This window comes from Megalops cyprinoides, chromosome 7, assembly GCF_013368585.1.
Source record: "Megalops cyprinoides isolate fMegCyp1 chromosome 7, fMegCyp1.pri, whole genome shotgun sequence".
Lineage (NCBI taxonomy): Eukaryota > Metazoa > Chordata > Actinopteri > Elopiformes > Megalopidae > Megalops > Megalops cyprinoides.
The window spans coordinates 11,070,623-11,089,309 of NC_050589.1; the positions used below are offsets into that span (position 1 = coordinate 11,070,623).

The 18,687-nt window shown below is 45.9% G+C and overlaps 1 protein-coding gene across 3 annotated transcripts; it reads right to left on the reverse strand.

Annotated features, from left to right (window-relative positions):
• Nucleotides 1-746: 746 nt before the first annotated feature.
• LOC118780585 (calcium-independent phospholipase A2-gamma-like) lies at nucleotides 747-18,291 on the reverse strand. 3 transcript variants are annotated; one of them, XM_036533168.1, is made up of 11 exons: nucleotides 18,168-18,291; nucleotides 12,414-13,993; nucleotides 10,495-10,644; nucleotides 9,541-9,698; nucleotides 6,801-6,895; nucleotides 5,780-5,951; nucleotides 5,292-5,349; nucleotides 4,026-4,220; nucleotides 3,699-3,894; nucleotides 1,569-1,846; nucleotides 747-1,531 (listed from the first exon to the last, which is right to left on the reverse strand). In XM_036533168.1, the coding sequence occupies exons 2-10, from the start codon at nucleotides 13,896-13,898 to the stop codon at nucleotides 1,584-1,586; spliced, it is 2,772 nt and encodes a 923-aa protein (XP_036389061.1). In that variant the 5' UTR covers nucleotides 13,899-13,993; nucleotides 18,168-18,291; the 3' UTR covers nucleotides 747-1,531; nucleotides 1,569-1,583. The 3 variants fall into 3 exon arrangements, with proteins under 3 accessions (XP_036389061.1, XP_036389063.1, XP_036389060.1); XM_036533170.1 differs by having other exon boundaries at nucleotides 747-1,846; nucleotides 5,780-5,948; XM_036533167.1 differs by having other exon boundaries at nucleotides 747-1,846.
• Between the last annotated feature and the right edge of the window lie 396 nt (nucleotides 18,292-18,687).

An 18,687-nucleotide genomic window follows, 5' to 3' on the forward strand; every position in this document is an offset into this window, starting at 1 on the left:
TTCAGAGCAAGGCTGCAGAACAGCTAACCTTATCTGGAGATCTTCTTTTGGTCATGAGAGGGGAGCAAAGAATCTATCATTCTTAAAGTAATCAAAATGATAAATATAAATATATAAATATATTGAGTAAGGTTTCCTGAAGCATTCGGTATAACATATACCTCCTTTGAAGATCACCACAACACAAATGTGTCATTAGTTGGATTTTTTGCAAAGTTTCTCATGTTTTATGTTCTGTAACACATTCAGAGACTGCTTCTTTGTGTCCTTTTTTGCAGTTTGAATAATTCATTGCATCATTTCACGTGAATTGCATTGAGGACAGAAAAAAATCAGTTGGACAAACTGTACATAGGAAAGGCCACCCGGTCAAAGGCTGGTCACCGGGCGCTTTTACCTGTAGTACCACTTAATGACACTTGGGGGCAGACATTCTCAATGATTTTAAATGACGACATCAGCCATGCATGACAGGTATGGCCGTACCTGACGTGGCGCTGACAAAGTGCGCCATGCGTGTTGGCCTTGTCTCGGTGCGCAGAGCATTCGGCAGTTTGGATACATTTCAGAACGCTCTGCTTCTCCAGGCGGGCAGATGGATGTGCGTGTTTCAGCCATAATTCAGTCACATTTTGGGGGCACTATGCTACATGAAATGATGCACAGCAACCATGCATCACACTGGATGACAATATCGCTTCAATCAATGCATGTCACCTCATCTCACATCGACACACACAGAAGGATACAAATGAACAGTTTATTATTCATACCAAAATACCAAAATATAGATCCATACAATCTTCCAGTGATTTTTAAAGTCCAGCTTACATGTGCACACAGCATCATATACATTAATGCTGCATCATATAATTAAAGTAGAAGTCTAAAGCAGCTTTTATAGCATGATACAGTACAGAAGATTACATTCACAGCTCTGAGGTCTGGTATTATATTACAATGTTAAAATCATGCACTTTATTCCAGACAAATGTGACAAAACACGTGTTCCATGTGAGGAGGGTATGATGAGGTATATGATGATGATGATGATGGTGATGATGATGATGATGACTTATTCAGAGAACAATATCCAGTGTAAATTAAAGTGCTTGCATTTTTCATTACATTCATACATTCATAATGTTATTTTCATTATATTGGAGCGATTTTAGTAAAATGTGACAAAGTGTCAGACACTTGATAGAAACTCAAAACCAAAACCAAAACTTAATGTTAATAGCCAGTGGCGGGCATAGGGGGTTCTAAGTTTAATCATATTTTTTATGATTGATTTTCATCTGAATTTTCTGATGAATTTAAGGTCTATGTTGTATTTGGCCCAACAAGCTCTACTCAATCATCCAGAAGCTTGTCTGTCTCAGTGCTGCCCCCTCTCTGTCCAATAATGCCATTACACTAAGCCTGAGGGCAGTGTGCTTTGAGTAATCTACCACAGGCCACCATGTCTTAGCAGGTGGCTGATCTACACCATGAGGAGTGCTGTTGGTGAACTGCGGCTCTGGTTCTGGTTCTGGTACTGGCTCTGGCTCTGATTCTGGTTCTTGGTTCCCGTGCAGAACTCAGGACCAGCGCTGCCGGAGCTCCCAGGCCCGCTCCCCGATCCAGTCCCCCGTGAGCTGCAAGGCTCTGCGCTCTGGGCCCAGCACCTTGCACAGCCGCTCCATTTTGTGCTGGTTCCGGTCCAGGTAGAGCTCCGTGTCGGACCTCAGTAACTCCAGCGCATTGGGGCGGCTCTCATCCAGGGACACCTCAGCGCTCAGCATGGGGTTGAAGCGGAAGTAGACGTCGGCTGACATCAGGTCGTCAAGAAGGGTGTGCACACCTGAGGGGGTAAGTAGTGATGTCATAAACACGAGACACATGTCTGCTATGTGTGTGTGTGTGTGTGTGTGTGTGTGTGTGTGTAGGAAGGTTTGACTGAGTACCTAACTCAGCTTACTGTGTCCATCTGAGATGCCTTACAGCGGTGGTCCTCAGCATCATTTACCTGCAGGCATAAATCTGGCCTCATCAGAGCATGATGGGAAATAAGATAGTGATGACCAAGTGATCTAATGAGATATGGCAAATTCATGTTTTTGCACAACATGAAAGATGTGTTACTCATTTAGTTCACTTTGATCTGTGTAATTCACAAGTTAAATGTGAAAGTTAGCCCTTGGATGTTCAGCTTTGGGAGTATAAGCGTTAAATTAATATACTTTACTTCTTTAAAGATCACTGTGTTACAACTTTGTCTACAGTTTGAACTTCTGTATTGATATGGACATGTGGATTTCTGTTCTGATGTGGCTTTGGTGTGGCAGTGAATACATAAATACTCGCTTACATTGAGTGAACACATTACACTGTTTCCTCATAGAAACACCAATCAGAAACATGGTAAATGTCAACACCCGGGTGACGCTGATAGTTCTATCTGTGCTCATTGCATGAAGGAGACAGTACCCGATTAAAATGTGAATCCCCAGACTGCATTCTAATTTTGATACCCAGCCTCTGTATCCCTTCAGAACAGGACTAATGGCTGTTATTTCCTGTTATCTCATTTCACACCTGGATTAAAACAGCTGGATTTCCCCAATTTAATGGTTTAATTCATCTGTTCTGATTGCATTTAATGAGCAGTGATTGCTTCCCAGTCAAGCAATGCCTGCAGGCAGATTTGGGTCAGTGCGATTCAACAACTGGAGCAGAAACCCTCTCCCTCAACAGGTACCAAAGATGCTGGGCAGCTGTAATCAAACTCCCACCAACCACAGAGTAAGATGGAGGCGCAAAAACTACATTTAAGGTCGGCTGCGCTGCTGGTTTTGTGGCCTAAGATGCACAAGGTCTGCCACAAAGCAGACATCTGCACTTGTACACCTTGGACACATGGAAAAAGACTTTCACACATTTCATTTTTGCATCACTTCTGAGGGATGGGGCAGAAACAGCGGTACAGATTGAGGTTTGCTGTGAGTGTTCCAGCTGTAAGCATCTCTGTCATTAATCCGGCAGGGTTTATTTCACACGTCAGTCATAGTTAATGGCCTGTGTGCGGACCCATCAGGTGACAGAGGGAGAGACAGGCACTGGGAAAGAGCAATGTGGCACCACGCTCTATGCCGCACCCTGTTTCACTGTGCGCAGAGACAGGCTCTCAGACAGGCTGGCCTGCACGGGAACCTCCACTGAAGTGATATGCGGATACAGTCAGATAGGAGGGGGCAGGCTTAGCCGGGATACTCTGAGGACGAGTGCCAGTGTTGGCAGGAGCAGATGTGACTTAGAGAACGAACGGGAGAGTGATGGTGGTAGTGGTGGTGGTGGTGGTGGTGGTGGTGGTGTGTGTGTGTGTGTGTGTGTGTGTGCATTGCGTATGTATGCGTGAAATGATTCATGTGCATGGTGTGTGTGTTAGATCATATTAGATTAGATCATATGATCATGTGATGGGCAGATGACCACAGTTGATATTTAAGACAGCCATACAAAAACAGCATTAATTAAATTAAAACAACCAATTATGAAATGGCAGCACACAGACAGAAGCCCTCACTATGCTCAGTTAAGGCTTGCATGATGCTAGGTACCTAAAATAGGTACCTCACTTAGTGGTACATTGGTGTTCCAACTAGCATTCAAACAGACAACCATCTGATTACCATTGCAGCCCCTTAACCACTCACCCTCTGTGTCCGTGGCACTGCTGATCAGGTTGCTGATTTTGGCACGCAGGCTGGTGGAGGTGGCCGGGCCCCTCTTGGCGCTGTCGTAGCGACCGGTACCTAGCGACAGCACACACTGGAAGGGCTGGGTGGGCCAGAGCAGGCGGCTCTCATGAATGGCCAAGGCGCAGGGGTTGTTAAGAATGAGGCCCCCATCCTGCAGGGGGAGACAGAGAGTTTCACTCAGACAGAGCTCCCGCATAGATTACTGAGCAGATATCAACCTCTAGCTTGGGTGTGTCACTGTGAAGCAGAAACTCCTAGCCCCTGACATGGGCGTGTCTGTACCTGGTGTATGTCACTCTGGAGGGGAAACTCCTGGAAGTACCCTGGGGCGGCAGACGATGCCCGCACAGCTTGCCAGAGTTGGTACCCAGAAGCCCCTGCGTAGCGGCTGAGGCGACCCGGGGCGTGGTTGTAGTTTCGGAAGATGAAGGGCTTGGGCGTGGTCCCCCAGTTCACCACGGCGCTGACGGCCGACACCTACTCAACCAGAATCATGCAGTCAGGAACCCACAGGGAGGAGTGGGCGGGAATTGAACCAATGACCATCCAGTCTATCCCTGAACTCTGCCCGCCTCCACACTGTTATTGTAGGAAATCTTGGGAAATTCGGATTTTGAAATGAATTTCCTTGCCATCATTAGTGCTATACCCGAAAGCATACTTGTACATGAGAACCAGCTGTTTGATCCTTTTTTGCTGGGTCAATTGGATTTATTCTGCACAATATTAAATGGATTTCAGAACTGCATACCAATGACTCTGGATCAAATGATTATTCTGCATCAAAGAAGTACAAGTACATTAGTAAAATCACTTACACAAATGATAAAGATATTTTCAGCAGTGTTTTAAAAACGTTTTGAATTCATAAGTGAGAGATTAAAATGCATTTTAACTTTACAATACAATTATACAGTATCTGCCCCAGTGTTTTTATGTTCTGTATTTATATTGTGAACACATCATTGATTCTTTGATTCATTCTTCTGATTTTAATTCATTCTCTCAGTTGAAATATTAATCCATCTCTCAATTACAATTCCGATGAGCCATTCCCATGTGATATTTTGTTTTAATTTTAAATGAATTTGTGAGTATTGATATCAATTTTACAATTAATAAATAATGGTAGAATTGTACAGACTCACTGTAACTTCTGTGTCACATGACAATAAGCCAAAAATCACATTTACGCAGGGTGTTTGGTTGGCCACAGTAAACAGATAGCCCTTGCAAAAGAATTTGACACATAAGCCCGGCCTGCTGGGATTATGGTTTCCAGAGAAATATTCAAGATGCCCTTAAACACCATGAGATTGTTCATACCAAAACTGAAAGAGGAACTTAAGAAGAAGTCTGAGATTAAAGACAGCAAACTCTGCAGAAATACAAACCAGACCGGCTTCGTTCTCCAGATGCCCATATACTGGAGGGCAAGACTAGCATTTTATTATGATGATGATGATGGTGATGGTGATGATGATGGTCATGATGGGATCATCATCATCATCACCATCATTAGCGTCAATGAGGGGACTCCCTTCTTACCTTTGGACTCTGTGGGTCCCTTGCAGTCTTAATCAACACTTTGTCACTCATCATCTTCCTGCGGATCACAAAAACACGCTGACTGGACACTTCTGCCGAGAGCTTGTTTATGTACAGCACAGACAGAGGTCAGGAGGATGTAACCCTCACCCACTGCTCTGCTGTGTCCCGAGTGACTGTTTCTGGAGCCTTTCTTCCTCTTCCCCTCAACCCTCCTCCGGGCCCTGTGCCCCCTACAGGACCAACTGCACCAATGCAATGCAAATGGGCATTTCAGCGCCCTCAGAACTCTGATATTTCCACCCAGCACTCCCTTTGAACAGGCAGTAGTACTGTTGCCCACACTGGGTTCACCAGTACAGGCTCATAGAAAAACACTGGAGGCCTGTACTGTGGACAGACTAATATAACCCCTGCATATTCTCAGTTCACTATATGCAGTCAGTTCCTGCAGTGTGGGTGTGATGGCGCCCTCCGGTGGCTCGTACCTCAGCAGCCCTTCCCATGTGGCGGTGTTGTAGTAGGAGTGGGTCCAGCCCATCTTCACTGTGCCAACAAAGGGGTTCTGCCGGAAAATGTCTGACCCGAAACGAAGGTACAACTCCTCACACTCCTCGAGAGAGATACGGGCCAATGCTAGCATGAAGGCTAGGACTGCTCCTGAGACAGACAGACAGACAGACAGATAGACATGCAGGTAAGAAGACAGGCAGATAGAACCACACATACAGGGAGACAAACACATAGATAATTGAGTATAGAGAAGGACAGAGACACACACACAGACAGATACATGGACAAACATACAAATATAGGTATACCAACAGACAGATGAACGGACAGAAAGACAAACATACAATATAAAATTAAAGGAAACAAAGCAACAGCCAGCAAATGTTGATAGACAGTCACAGGGCATGTGACTGACAGAAAACGAAACACATACAGCTAGCTTGTATTGGAAACAGGCTACATCATCCCAAAGGCCACATATCAAATCAAGAAAGGCAGAAACCTCTGTCAAACAAAATCAACAAACGAAGGACTGCGCTCTGAATCGTAGGATTAAATTAGCACAAAAATCTCAAACGGAACCTCGCCAAGTGCAGCGCCGATTCTATTATGACACGCGGCACAATCCACAAATAGAATCTTTCACACTGGATATATTTAATATTCCTACTACGAGACGTGACAGTCATCTGGCCCCCCACCGAGAATGCCAGCTGGGTCAACAGGGTCACTACTAGAGGTCAGAGATGTAAGCAGGAAGGTGGTAGCGCATAGCAAGCAGTGCTGAGCAGCAGTGTAGTGAAATGGTCAGAGACCGGGGCTTTTTTAAGCAGAGGCTGCAGACGCAGGTGTTCCGTCCTTTGCACAGTGCCCTTTCCCAGCCCTGCCTCAGCAGACTCCCTGCTCGTATTAATTGGGTGTAGAAAATGCAAGCTCAGCCGCGCCCCGCAGGAAGGACAGCTGCAAAGCGGGCGCACCCCTGCGGCCGCTGCTCACCTGTGCTCACGCCGCACACGTAGTCGAACAGCTGGTGCACCTGCCTCCCCGTCGCCGCCTCCAGCCGCTTCAGGACCTGCAGTGGCACGACCCCTCTGCGAGGGAGAGAAATGCGCCGGAGCATGCGATTAATCAAAACCGCTGCTGGTGATACTGGGTTCGCTGCAGAAAAAACGCTGCCGCCGCCCCACACGCGGCCTGATCATTCCAACCCCCTCTGACCAGTTCGGCCACTGTCAGGAACCAACTGTCGTCACTGCTAATGCTAGGAACCAACGTGTGATGTGAGCATGCCACCTCTGTTTTGGGACTCTATTTGCTGGACAGACCTGGTGGAAGTGGGCCAATGACTGGCTGACTGAGAGTATTTTTACTCACGGCTACGCAACCTGTTCTAGCTGCTGCCAGGAGTCCCTTCTGGGAATGGGCTGGGTCATGGATGCTGGCCTGTGGACCTGGTGGAAGTGGGCCAGTGACTGACTGGCTAAAAGAGTATTTTTACCCACGGCTATGCTACCTATGCTAGCTGGTGCCAGCCGGGCTCCCTCCTGGGACTGTGGTGTGGGCTGGGTTATGGAAGCTGTCAGCCTCTGACACCCCTGATATCAGCCTCTTACTCATCTCCACCCTCCCTCTGTCACTGGGCCCTCTCTGTCAGATGCCAACCCACACCAGCCTGAGCCCTTGCATTACCTTGGAGCCATGCGGGGAACCTCAGCTGTTAATAACTGATCATTTTATTCAATTGTTGTTATTTTCCTTTTCTCATTGCTGTTCTTTTAAGCTGTTGTATCTGCTGTGACCTCAAAAGGAACGCCTTCTACGAAACACCCTGTGACTATTTCTATGTTACATACTTGTACGATTTTGCTTGGCTGTTTGAGTGGTTGATTGGCAGGTGGATTGATTGACTGATTGATTCATGAATGGTTGGATAGATTGATTGATCGAGTGATTGATTTTTTGTTGCACAGGTTGGGGGGTTGGGTATAGCAGTCAGAAGGCGTGGGTGTGGGAGGAACATATTGAGGAGAGAGAGGCCTTGCGGTAATCTCCGTGATGTATCGTTAAACCGACAGCTCGCTGAGAGTGCTGGTGCGGAGACGGGACCCGCTGGAGCCGTCAGCCCGCTGTTTCACTGCCTCCGCAAATCGAATAATCAGGGAAACGGCCATAAAAAGCTGACAAATGCGCGTAAAGCTGTCATAAGCAGCCGAACAGCCATCCTCCTGCAGATACCTTTCCATACAAATTCCTGTCTTTCATCTCTGTCCCCTCTTCTGTTTTTACCTGCTCTGTAAATAATTCAGCATGCATCTACACTCCTTTGCCAATAAGACAGGACCACCATCCACCATTAAGCCCTTCCTCCAGATCTCTTTCATGTCAGACTCGGAGTTCAGGTACAGCTTTCAGAAATGCTCCTCCATTCACAGGAAATGAAATGATGGATGGACTTCAACAGTGATGCTGTAAAATTATTGCTTCTTATGCACCCCCCCCCCCAAAAAGAAATGCATTCTGTTTTATCTCCAGCAACCTTAGCTCAAGCGTATTTTTCCTGTGAGCAAAAAATGAGGGAACGAAACTGCATAACAATCTTATCCAAATCACCCACCCCAGAATGATTCAGTCAAAATGAATTACATGTCTGCAGGTGTACCTCAACCAAAAAAGCCTCTTGCAGAACTTTGATGTATTTTCTTCCTGTCCATTCTATAACCACCTTTTTTCCTTCTTTCAAGGCATCTGTTGCAGACAGCGTGCCCTGGAGGGAGAGAGACTGCGGGACGTGATCGGAGGCAAGTGAATAACAAAGATCCATATCTGCCCATCTACCTCTGCATTCACATGCTGGCCTGTTCGAGATGCACCTGCAATCCTCTGGGTATTCACACGTATGCTAATCGGCAAAATTATATTTTCATGTATCCATCCCCCCAGACAGAGGATTTTATTTATTTTGACAACCGCTGGGCAAAGTTCTGACGTGCATACTCTACACCAGCATGTTAAACCTCCTGCTGGCGTAGTAGTGGAATGTATGAAATAGTAGCTCCGGCCCACGGTTTCTGACTTTACCCCTTGGACGCATGGACAACAGTGACTGGATAAGGCTTAGGGTGTGACAGATGTGCAATAATTAGGTAAGTGAAAAGTGTTCTGGAGAAGACCACTTCAGATTTCTCTCCATTGATTTACATTTTTTCTCCAAGGTGTTTGTTTTGGGTACACCACTTTCCTTGAAACTGTTTATTGCCCTCATGGTCTTTTGCTGCTTTGCAAAGCCAGTTTAATATATAAGTTCTGATTAAGTTTATTCAGTTCCAAGCTACATCATTTGTGATGTCATTTGTGTCAGTTGCATATGTCATTTTAAATGATTTTTTGTATTGTGAAACTGTATTATTATGAGAAATTGTGACGTCCAAACCACACTTAGATTAATGACAGCTCTTATCTAAAACTGGCATATAGAGAAAAATAACAGTCCTACACTATATGAAGACAAACCGCTATCTGAATTGTCACAAAGCTATAAATCTGGATTATTTTTGCAATTTTCCTCCATTTACTAACTCTGTATTGGAAAAAAATATACAGGCATCATAATACCTAGAAAAACATCTCCACAGTGCTATGCACGTACAGTACACTTTTGTGTGTACATAGTCATATACATTTTGCATACGTATGGTCATTTACAAATGTAACTGTTGATGTTTAGGATCTACCGTACCTTGTGCCTCCACCATCGATGGAAAGAATCCTTATCCCGCGACCTTTGACTGAATCCACATAGCCAATCAGAGCCAAGGCCTCTCTTATGGCACCTTGAAGTTCTTGGTTGTCTCTATAGCAACGTCTCTGACCCAGGAGGATGAGCACAGCCCTCTCCTGTAATTAAAGACAAACGCCTCAGGTGCTGGACGGGCTGAGAAATCCAACCCCAGGAAGGGCTTTCAAAGCAAAAGTGACTGTTAAGCTGTTAAATACAACAGTGGGAATGCACAGTGGAAATATCCACATCCCCCTGGTGAGGGGATTAAAATGAAGGAAAGAGACATGGATCCTCCATCCCCGTTAGCAGTTTCCTATTCTTACCTTCCCCCTCTTTGTTCAGCTCAAGACGGCGCTGCTGTGGGCCTGAAATCCTGCATCTGCAGTACTAAAGTTTCCATTGACCTGTCTCAGCTGCATGTGTGCATCCCTCCAATGCAACCCACTACTGCAGGTTGCACTTCAATGGGCCATGTCACCAGCTGCTACAAAGCAGCTGACCCTGGATCAGTTCGGGAGTTCAGCTGCTCTGGCGCCTCCTGCACCTGGCTATTTTGCAGCTGTAAATGATTGACTGAGTACAGTACCAGTCGAGTTTGCACACACCTGATTAGGATGATGGGAAACATGCATTCAAAGACATTTAAATCTAAATACAGATATAAATAGTGAAAATAATGCCTAATGTATGTATTTAAAAAAAATAATAATAATAATTAAAAAAAAAATTTTGGCTACTTTGAAGAATCTGAAATATTAGATAGTTTTGAATTGTTTAACACTTTTTGGTCACTGCATAATTTCATTTGTGTTATTTTATAGTTATGATGTCTTTACTATTACTCTAAAATATGGAAAAAAAAATTTAAATAAAGAAGGGGGGGGGTGTCTGCTTATGGGCATACTTGGATACCTGCCACGCTACCACTTTGCATGCTGGGTACTGGATGAGATGTTCGTTGAGGGCCTCAATACGGGCGGCCAGGGAAGTGTGGTTGTCAGCCTGCTGGACTCTGCCGACCAGAAACCGGGTCATATTCTCTGCCTCTTTCCTGCCAAAAACCTGTATTTGGAGTGGGTGGGTTTGGAGGGAGGAGGGGGTGCAGACACAGCAACATTACTACGACAACAAAAGTACATTCTTGGCAAAGGAAAGAGAGTTTGGTCCCAGTTTGAATCTATGAATTAGTCAGACCAAAGTTTCTCTGGGTCATAACCTGGAAACTAAATAAAGAATAAGAAATCGATAAATAAATAATGTTTCACACAACTCAAAGCATGATGAGCAATACTTTTTTAACAATGAATTCTTTTGAGAATCTAAAATATTCTCTTTTAAGGAGATATGTTATCTGTACATAACAAAACATAACAACAACACAGGAGACTGTAATTTATAATTGTAAACTTAGTCTAAATTATATAAATACATATAAATAAATACAAAATATAATAAAGAGCTAATCAGTATTCTTTTGACTGTGGCAAGAACGTACTTTGTTAAATAATATGCTTGCTGAATTTCTGCCATCTCACAAGATGGAAAAAAATGTTAAACTTCTTTGTTATTTTACTCTTATTCCCCAAATTATTATTTCATCAACGAATTTACAGAATGGTACAAGATGATCTCTGTCAGCTCTGGCCTTCTAAAATATAGAATTGTGTCCTTGAGTATGTAAAACTCTAGTCAGTAACCTGGCATTGGGAAATAAAACTACAGGAGAGATAATGAGCTGGGATTACCAGTCTGAAAAATATATCGGAAGCCAAGAATTACTGTGGGCTGGTGCTATGTGCGGCCCATATGTCATTAAAAACCTTAAAAGAGTTGCCTTTTCTCAGTGTAATTAAACAGTGCTTTCTTCAGGTCAGGCTGGGCTTGCTTTGAGAAGTTGGAATGTTTTCTGATTGGTGGAAACCTGAGGGACTTGTTAGACGCAGTCTGCCCGGGGCGCCACTCTCCAGCACATGTGTTTATTTATTAAGGAAGATTTACTTCCATCTCATCTTCCCATTGTTCAAAGATACGGACGCTCACACAAGACAGGGGGCATGAGTGTGACCCTCTGGCCTCTGTGCTGGAGCCGTAGGCATGTGACGCCACACTTTCAGGTTCGAGAATATGAGAGATCAGGATCTCAAGTGATCCCAACTGAGGCCCAGTACATTCTGGGACAGTTATGGGAACGCATCTGAAAGCGCTGGTTGTTAGCCGGCTCTCCACTTGGCCGTGGTCCAGGCCGCAGTACCGGAGGAGCAATCTACCGCGGTGTTTCAATGCGGACACATCGCACGCCTGCCGCTCGTAATTCTTGACGTCTGTTGCTTTGGTTAATAAAACTAAAGCTCAGTTTGCTGGGAAGCAGGGAGCGAGGCAGTGAGGGATGGCACCATATGAATACCAAAAGGCATCAAAGCTCTAAAGACCTAGAGCTACACCGTTACATCTACAGTGCTGCGGTACCCAAGCACAAGGACGCACAAGCACAGCCTAAAGTCTTGTCTCAGAATTTCTCTATACGTGTAATAGACATTCAGCTCCCGGTGCTTCGTGCTGAGACTTTGGCCTTGGCCACTGCTGAAGCTGTAGGTTTTCTGAAACAGAATATCTATGGCATAATAACACAGAGAGAGCTGAAAATATATGTTATAAACGGGAACCTCCCAGGTAAATAAGTCAGGAGGAGTGGTTGTGTTGAATATCTTGTCATGATGTTGAATATCTGTGCCTTTCTGTCATCCTCTGATGGACTCCATGCACCTCATGCATTCTGGTCTGTGACGGAGGGGGGCATGAGCGCACGGCTTGGGAGTGCCATGACGACTCACCCGTGGCCTGTTGTTGCAGCTCCACGCGGTCTCCTCTTGCAAGGCCTGGGGCGCAGGCTGAGCCATCTGGCTCTGTGAGCCCCCCTGGAGGTAGCTCCTCAGCAGATCTGGGATGGCCGTCCGAGGCTCCAGGAGACACTGCATGAAGGACAGGGGCTTCTGCTGGGGAGGATCAACAGCGCCTCCCACCTCCCCCCAGTGCCCCAGCTCCACCCTGTCCTGCTCCAGCTCCGCCTCCTCTGCTCGGCCCTCCGGACCTTTGAAGTATTGGTTGATGTGGTTGGCCATTTGCGCGTAGCTCTCCCCGAAGCTGGTTGCTAGGTTACTGATATGGAACAGACCGGGGGATCTGGGCGCCAGGGACTCCTGATTGGTTACTGGAGCCCCGGGGGAGGAGCCTGAATGCTGCTGGCTCACTGCGCTGGTTGGTGTGATGACCGTCCTATTCTGTGGCGCCGGTTCTGGGGGTGAGTCGGTCATCTTGGCGCTGAAGTAGCTGTTGATGCGTTGGGCAAGATAAAGATGGCCCTCCTCTTCCGTCCTGGAGTCCTCAGCCCTCACTGATCGAAAGTCTGGTTCTCTCTCAGACACCTTATACACACGACCCGCTTGGCTGATCACTTTTATCGTCTTTCTCCTCCTCCGCCTTGTTCTCAGCAGTACCGTCTCATCCTCGCGTGCCTGGCTCTGGACCTCCGAGGCCGGACCCCCCACAGAGAAGACGGAGTTGATGTGGCGGGCCACATAGCTGTAGCTCTCCCCGAACCTGTTGGCCAGCGAGCTGATGTGGAACAGGTGAATGCCTCGGTGGGCCTGGGCTGGAGGCTGCGCTGATGTCTGCTCCTCTAACACCTCCTGCACCTGCGCCTGTTCCGGAGGCACGCTCCGTTCCCCTTCCTCGCCCTCCTGTTTGTCTTTGGCCTGTCTCTGGCTGTAGGAGCGCCTCAGTCTTCCTCCCACTGACCCCTGTGCCCCATGTCCAACCCCAGCCCTCTTGGGCAGGGTCTGAACTCGCTCTTCTTCCCCTTTGAAGTAGGCGTTGATGTGCTTGGACAGATACTGGAAAGACTCCCCGAGGCGCGCCCCCAGGTAGCTGAGCTGAAGCGCTCCTTTGGTCTCCTCCCAAACCCCGATGGGGGCCTCTCCTTTGAGGCTGTCCCTGCTGGAGTTGGAGTAGCTCCTAGCAGCTGATTCACACAGCCAGGGTTTGTATTCAAGGCCTCTCCTGGAGAAGGCACTGCTGGGAAGGCAGCTAAAGCTCCCCCCGTCTGACCTCGCGTGCCTCAACTGAGCGTGCCTAACCAAGCTGGGGGGCGGAGCTAAGGGAAGCACAGCACAGCTACGGAGCTCCTGGGGCAGGGGCGGTTTGGTCAGATGGGGGAGGGTTCTAAGGATGGCCAGGAGGTACCTCAGCTTTCGGCACAGCCGCCCTCTCTTCCCTCCCAGGCGAGAGGTGCAGAGGCCGCTGGTGGGGTACAGGCCCATTTGGGGCACAGCCTGGTGAACAGAGACAGAGCCGCGCGGGGGGTCTCAGTGAGGGCGGTGTTAGCTTTGAGCACAATACCAGGATCATCCGGCACCTGAAACACACAGGGGGGAATGTCAGCGAAAGTCTTCTTCCCCGGGTTTTGAAAAAAGACACAATTTAACTTAAATGGCTGCTAGGTTGTGACCTCTATTTCAAGCAATATTAGTACAGGGCAGATATATTTGTATGGAAATAACCACCAATCATTAATAATTTGCTACATCATTAGTTATTTTTTATTATTGAACTGATAATGGTGTGTATGTATTTACAATCGATGGTGCACAGCCAGTACAAACATATATATATATTGAACAGTTGTATTGCATAGATTTATTGCTGTTGGTCGTGTTCTGTATTTAGCCTAATGCCATCTTACTTGTGTATCAGAAAGGTGAACCCGATTTTCTATGCAATTTATAAATCCCTTTGGCCAGATATTTGGAAAACACGGTTATATTAAAGTTGCCCTCTGCTCATTTTTATTCTAAAATCCCTTTTTTCATCCTAGAGAAGAAAAAAATGATAGCTACAGAGCTGATTTAAAGTCATCTGGCCACCCTTGACTTTGCAGGGACTTTCCAAAGACATACTTAAATAATTTGAAATATCAATCTTGCTTTAGTGAAAAAATATTTAATAATTTGGAGTTGAACGCCTAGAAAGAGATGATGTACTACAAGCATGAAAAAGAAAAATGAATGAGCTTTTTTTTTTTCCCCTCTCTCGCTCTCTCGCCGCTAATCTGGAGCCAGAACAAATGAAACATGCTCTTTCACTGGGCCACGCAGCTTCTGAAAGAGTCGCTGTTGTTGTGCCAATTACTTCAGGAGCTCGCGCATCAAACCCGCGTTACGCTACCAAGGGTTTGATGCACATAATGTTTTGATAACGAACATATTTTCAGTTACGGCATCTTTGTACTCCCTCCTGCTTCACTGCAGGGGGTCGAAGGCAACCGGAAACGATTAATTGAAAAATCAAAAGTTCAATTCGTTCGGCAAATCAAATCGGGTGACTTATGCGCGTATGAATCGTGACAACCACCTGCAGTCCCGGCTGGCCCCCGGTGCCTTTTACCTGTTTTGTTTTGTTTACCGAGCAAATGAAGCAAGCGCCCTGTCTAATGTACCTTTTGATATTTAAATGTGTTCCTGCCCGGGGAGACAAAACAGCAGAGACGGGTACAAACTGCACCCCATCTATTATTCATGATCCCTGTTCAGGAACACAGGCGCTTGTTTGGAGAACAACCCCGGCTTTTTTTTGTGGGGGGGGTTGTCCTCGTCCACCAGCAATTATGAGCGTGATTGTTACCTGCGCGGTGTGTAATCAGGGTGTGATTGAGTTGTAATTGGCAGTATTAGCACTGGAGTGTGGGTGTGTGTAACTGTGGCAGGGGTTTGGGGCCTGGGAGTTGCCTGAGAGTGCTGAAAAGAGTGCATTTTGGGTAGTTTGTATTGGGGGTTTGAGGAAAAACTAACAAGCAGTACATCTGTTGTCACACTTGGATCACAGGCTTTTCTTTCTCTTTGTCTTTTTAAATAGAGTTCTGTGGAGAAGGGCATCTGACGTGCTCTGTCTCATAACACTGTGGTAAACACCTTTCCATTGCCTTCCATTATTTGTCTTCCCATCTGTTTCTGACTGACTTTTCTCAGGATGTGGACGCACAGTGTGTACAATGACACTTTTTTCTGACTGACTATTGTCTCAGGATTTGAACATACAGCACACACAACAACATCTATTCCTGACTGACCCTTTCAGGATTGCTTCTGTTGTGTCTCAACTGTAACCAATCGGTTGTCTGGGTCAGGGGTCAAGGGTCAACACAACAGCCAATCAGAGCCACTCATGAATCTGCATTCTGACGCAGTGACGCAAAACTCCAGGGCATCAGAAGGCTGAACAACGGCCTGGCAGGCTTGTGGCTGTTGGTGACGCTCAAAGACAGTCCATGCTCTTGCCACAGGAGCGACAGGTGCAGGAGAACGCGCCCGCCTTCCGGCTCCTTCCGCGAAATCGGTTACATCCACTCACTGCGTTCCGTCACGTCGCCGGGCTGTGGTCGCCAGTCACGCTGTCAGATGACACACCCCCTGCAAGCATGCCGTGGGGCTGACGTGCGCACGCTCAAATATGGAACAGAGCACGTCACTCTAAATGTCAGGCGCGTCACACTCCGGGACCTCAAATGGCACCTGATTCCATTTAGACAAACAAATAAAAAAGAGGAACAACATGCCCTCAGTCAATAAAGATAGGGACATGAAGTGACGTGGGAATGTGTCCAACGATGGCTGAATGGCCTGCCGTGTCCACAAACGTACGTGGCGCGAGCCTCAGAGAGATAAATGCATCTACCATTGTACGCAGAACGCTCACACCTACTCTGCCAGCTGCAGATAAGACCTAATTGCATCTCTGACATGCTTCTGCAGGGGCTGGTAACTCATGCTGGTAGTAATTACTTGTCACTGTGAAGGCCAGCGCTGTGCTCGAAAGGATCAAAATCTCGGACTGCGCTTGTGTTGCAAGTTCTGCTCTGTTCTAAACCCACAAGATCTTTGTGGAGAGCGTGACTGTTTAGAAGACATTCTGAACCAAAAGGAACATACAGCTTTTGTATTTTTTTTCTTTCCACAGCTCTGATGTATTGCTGTTATATAAGCTAGGATGATGTAGTGAATTTATTATAAAAGTGGGGGGGGGGGGGGGGGCTCTTGGGAGTGTGAGAACTGATGAAAGCAGGGCCTTGGAGGCCTACAGGTCCAACCAGAGGAAAGCCAGAGCAGAATAATTTCGCAATGCAACACATCTTGATACCTCGTGTGCCTGACTCACACTTGTCTGCCCTCATACAACTCTAATGAATCTTTCCAAAAAAAAAAAGAATGTGCCTTGTCCAAAGCAAACATACTATATTATTACCCTTTTTGTTTGATATAATAGTAATATTAAATATCAGTCTCATAAATATATATGAAACAATGCTTCAATACAGCCTTGAATATATTAAATGTGGCACCATGCTGACTGCCAGTATTCAGGCACTATTAGTCAGTTACCCATGAATTGGAATTTGATAATTACTCATTTATTTAAATAGATTCATTTCCCTGATTTCCCATCTGGATGTTCAGAAACTGAACGCACCTTGGTTCAGGAAGAATTCAGCCTTTTCACAGACCATCTGAGGTTTAAAACAGACTTCTAATTGTTCTTCTCCCTGTTCTACTCTGTTAGGAGCAGTAAACCTGCTTATTTGTGGTATCCACTGAGAGGTGTAATTTAACCTGCATCAGTGAAACTAGCTCGTATCAGAAGACTTTTCCTTTGTCTTGTGCTAATTGTATTAATTAAAGTTAACAGACCTGTATTTGCATAATAGGTGATGCGGGTTTCACAACATCTGTAAATAAATCTGCTCCATTATCCTACTCTGCCTTGCTTAGCACTGATTGCTTATGGCACAGTTTCTATATATAGAGGTGTAGAGGTATACGTGGTTCTGTCAAATTTGTTCAGAAAAAAACACATTTTCCCCAGACATGCTATTTTCATAGAGAAAATTACAGGGCTGGTCTAACAGTACCTGTTATTAAACAAACCCCACCACATTCATTTGCAGGCATAAAAACACAAAATCAGTTCAGCTCAGGTATTTTCCTTCCACTCTCAAGGTTAAAGCCTGCTGTGTTTACACCTGTGATGTTGCAGCAGGCCTGTGGGAATCCTTCATTTTCACAACAATTTAGGTCTGTCCTCCAACCCGGGGAGGCAGGGAAAACATAACAAGAATTGATCTCCTTACTCGCAAAGAAATGGGGAATCCAAAGTTTAACCAGTTATTTAAAGGCACACGAGTACTGTCCCAGCACATTTAAATCTGAATTTACTCCCAGGCACAACAGCATTAAAACTACGTTAGAGGTCTGACATGACTAATGTGAAGGTAATCGAGTGATTAATAAACACTGATTCCCAACAAACTCTTCACAGCACTTAAGGTTCCTTACATCATTTAGGACTCTGAAGGCCCAGAAGGCTTCAGCAGAAGGACTCCAGGTTCACAAAGCTCGGCTACAGTACCGACCCGGCTGTGACGTTTGTTTGTAAACACTCAGGGAAGGTCAAACCCAGACCAAACTCTCCGTGCCACAAACTTTAACCCAGAGAGAGACACATACAGAACAGGACACAGAGAGAGAATGTGTACGCACCTGAAACCAGCTCCTCACCTCTTTCCTCTCTCTGGCTCCTGTAAAGTAGAAAATACTCTTGCTTCTCCAATGCTCAGCCTGCAACTGTCCCTGCTTGCCCTACAGCGTAGCACATGTGACGGGCTAAAATTGTGACATTGAGCCTGATCCTCCCTTCCTGCTGGGCTGCACTCCTAGTGGCTGAGAGCACATCAAAGCCGCACGCTGATAGGCTAATTCCTCTTTTGGGCCATATGGTGCCTCGAACTGGCAGCAGGGTCATTGCTGTCAAAGTGGCCTTTACTAACCGGATGTCTCACTGACAGCTGGGCTTCAGCAATCTTCTGTCTGTGTTTAAATCAGCAAAACAAGACACATGCACCTCTGAGCGTCTGTGTGGAAAATGCAACTCATTGACAATATCCTCTTGAAAGAAACGAAACAATGTTTTTAAAATTTACACAACTTATTTTAAACATGCCATAATTACATTACATATATATGGAAATACTACATTACATTATTGTCATTGAGCAGATAC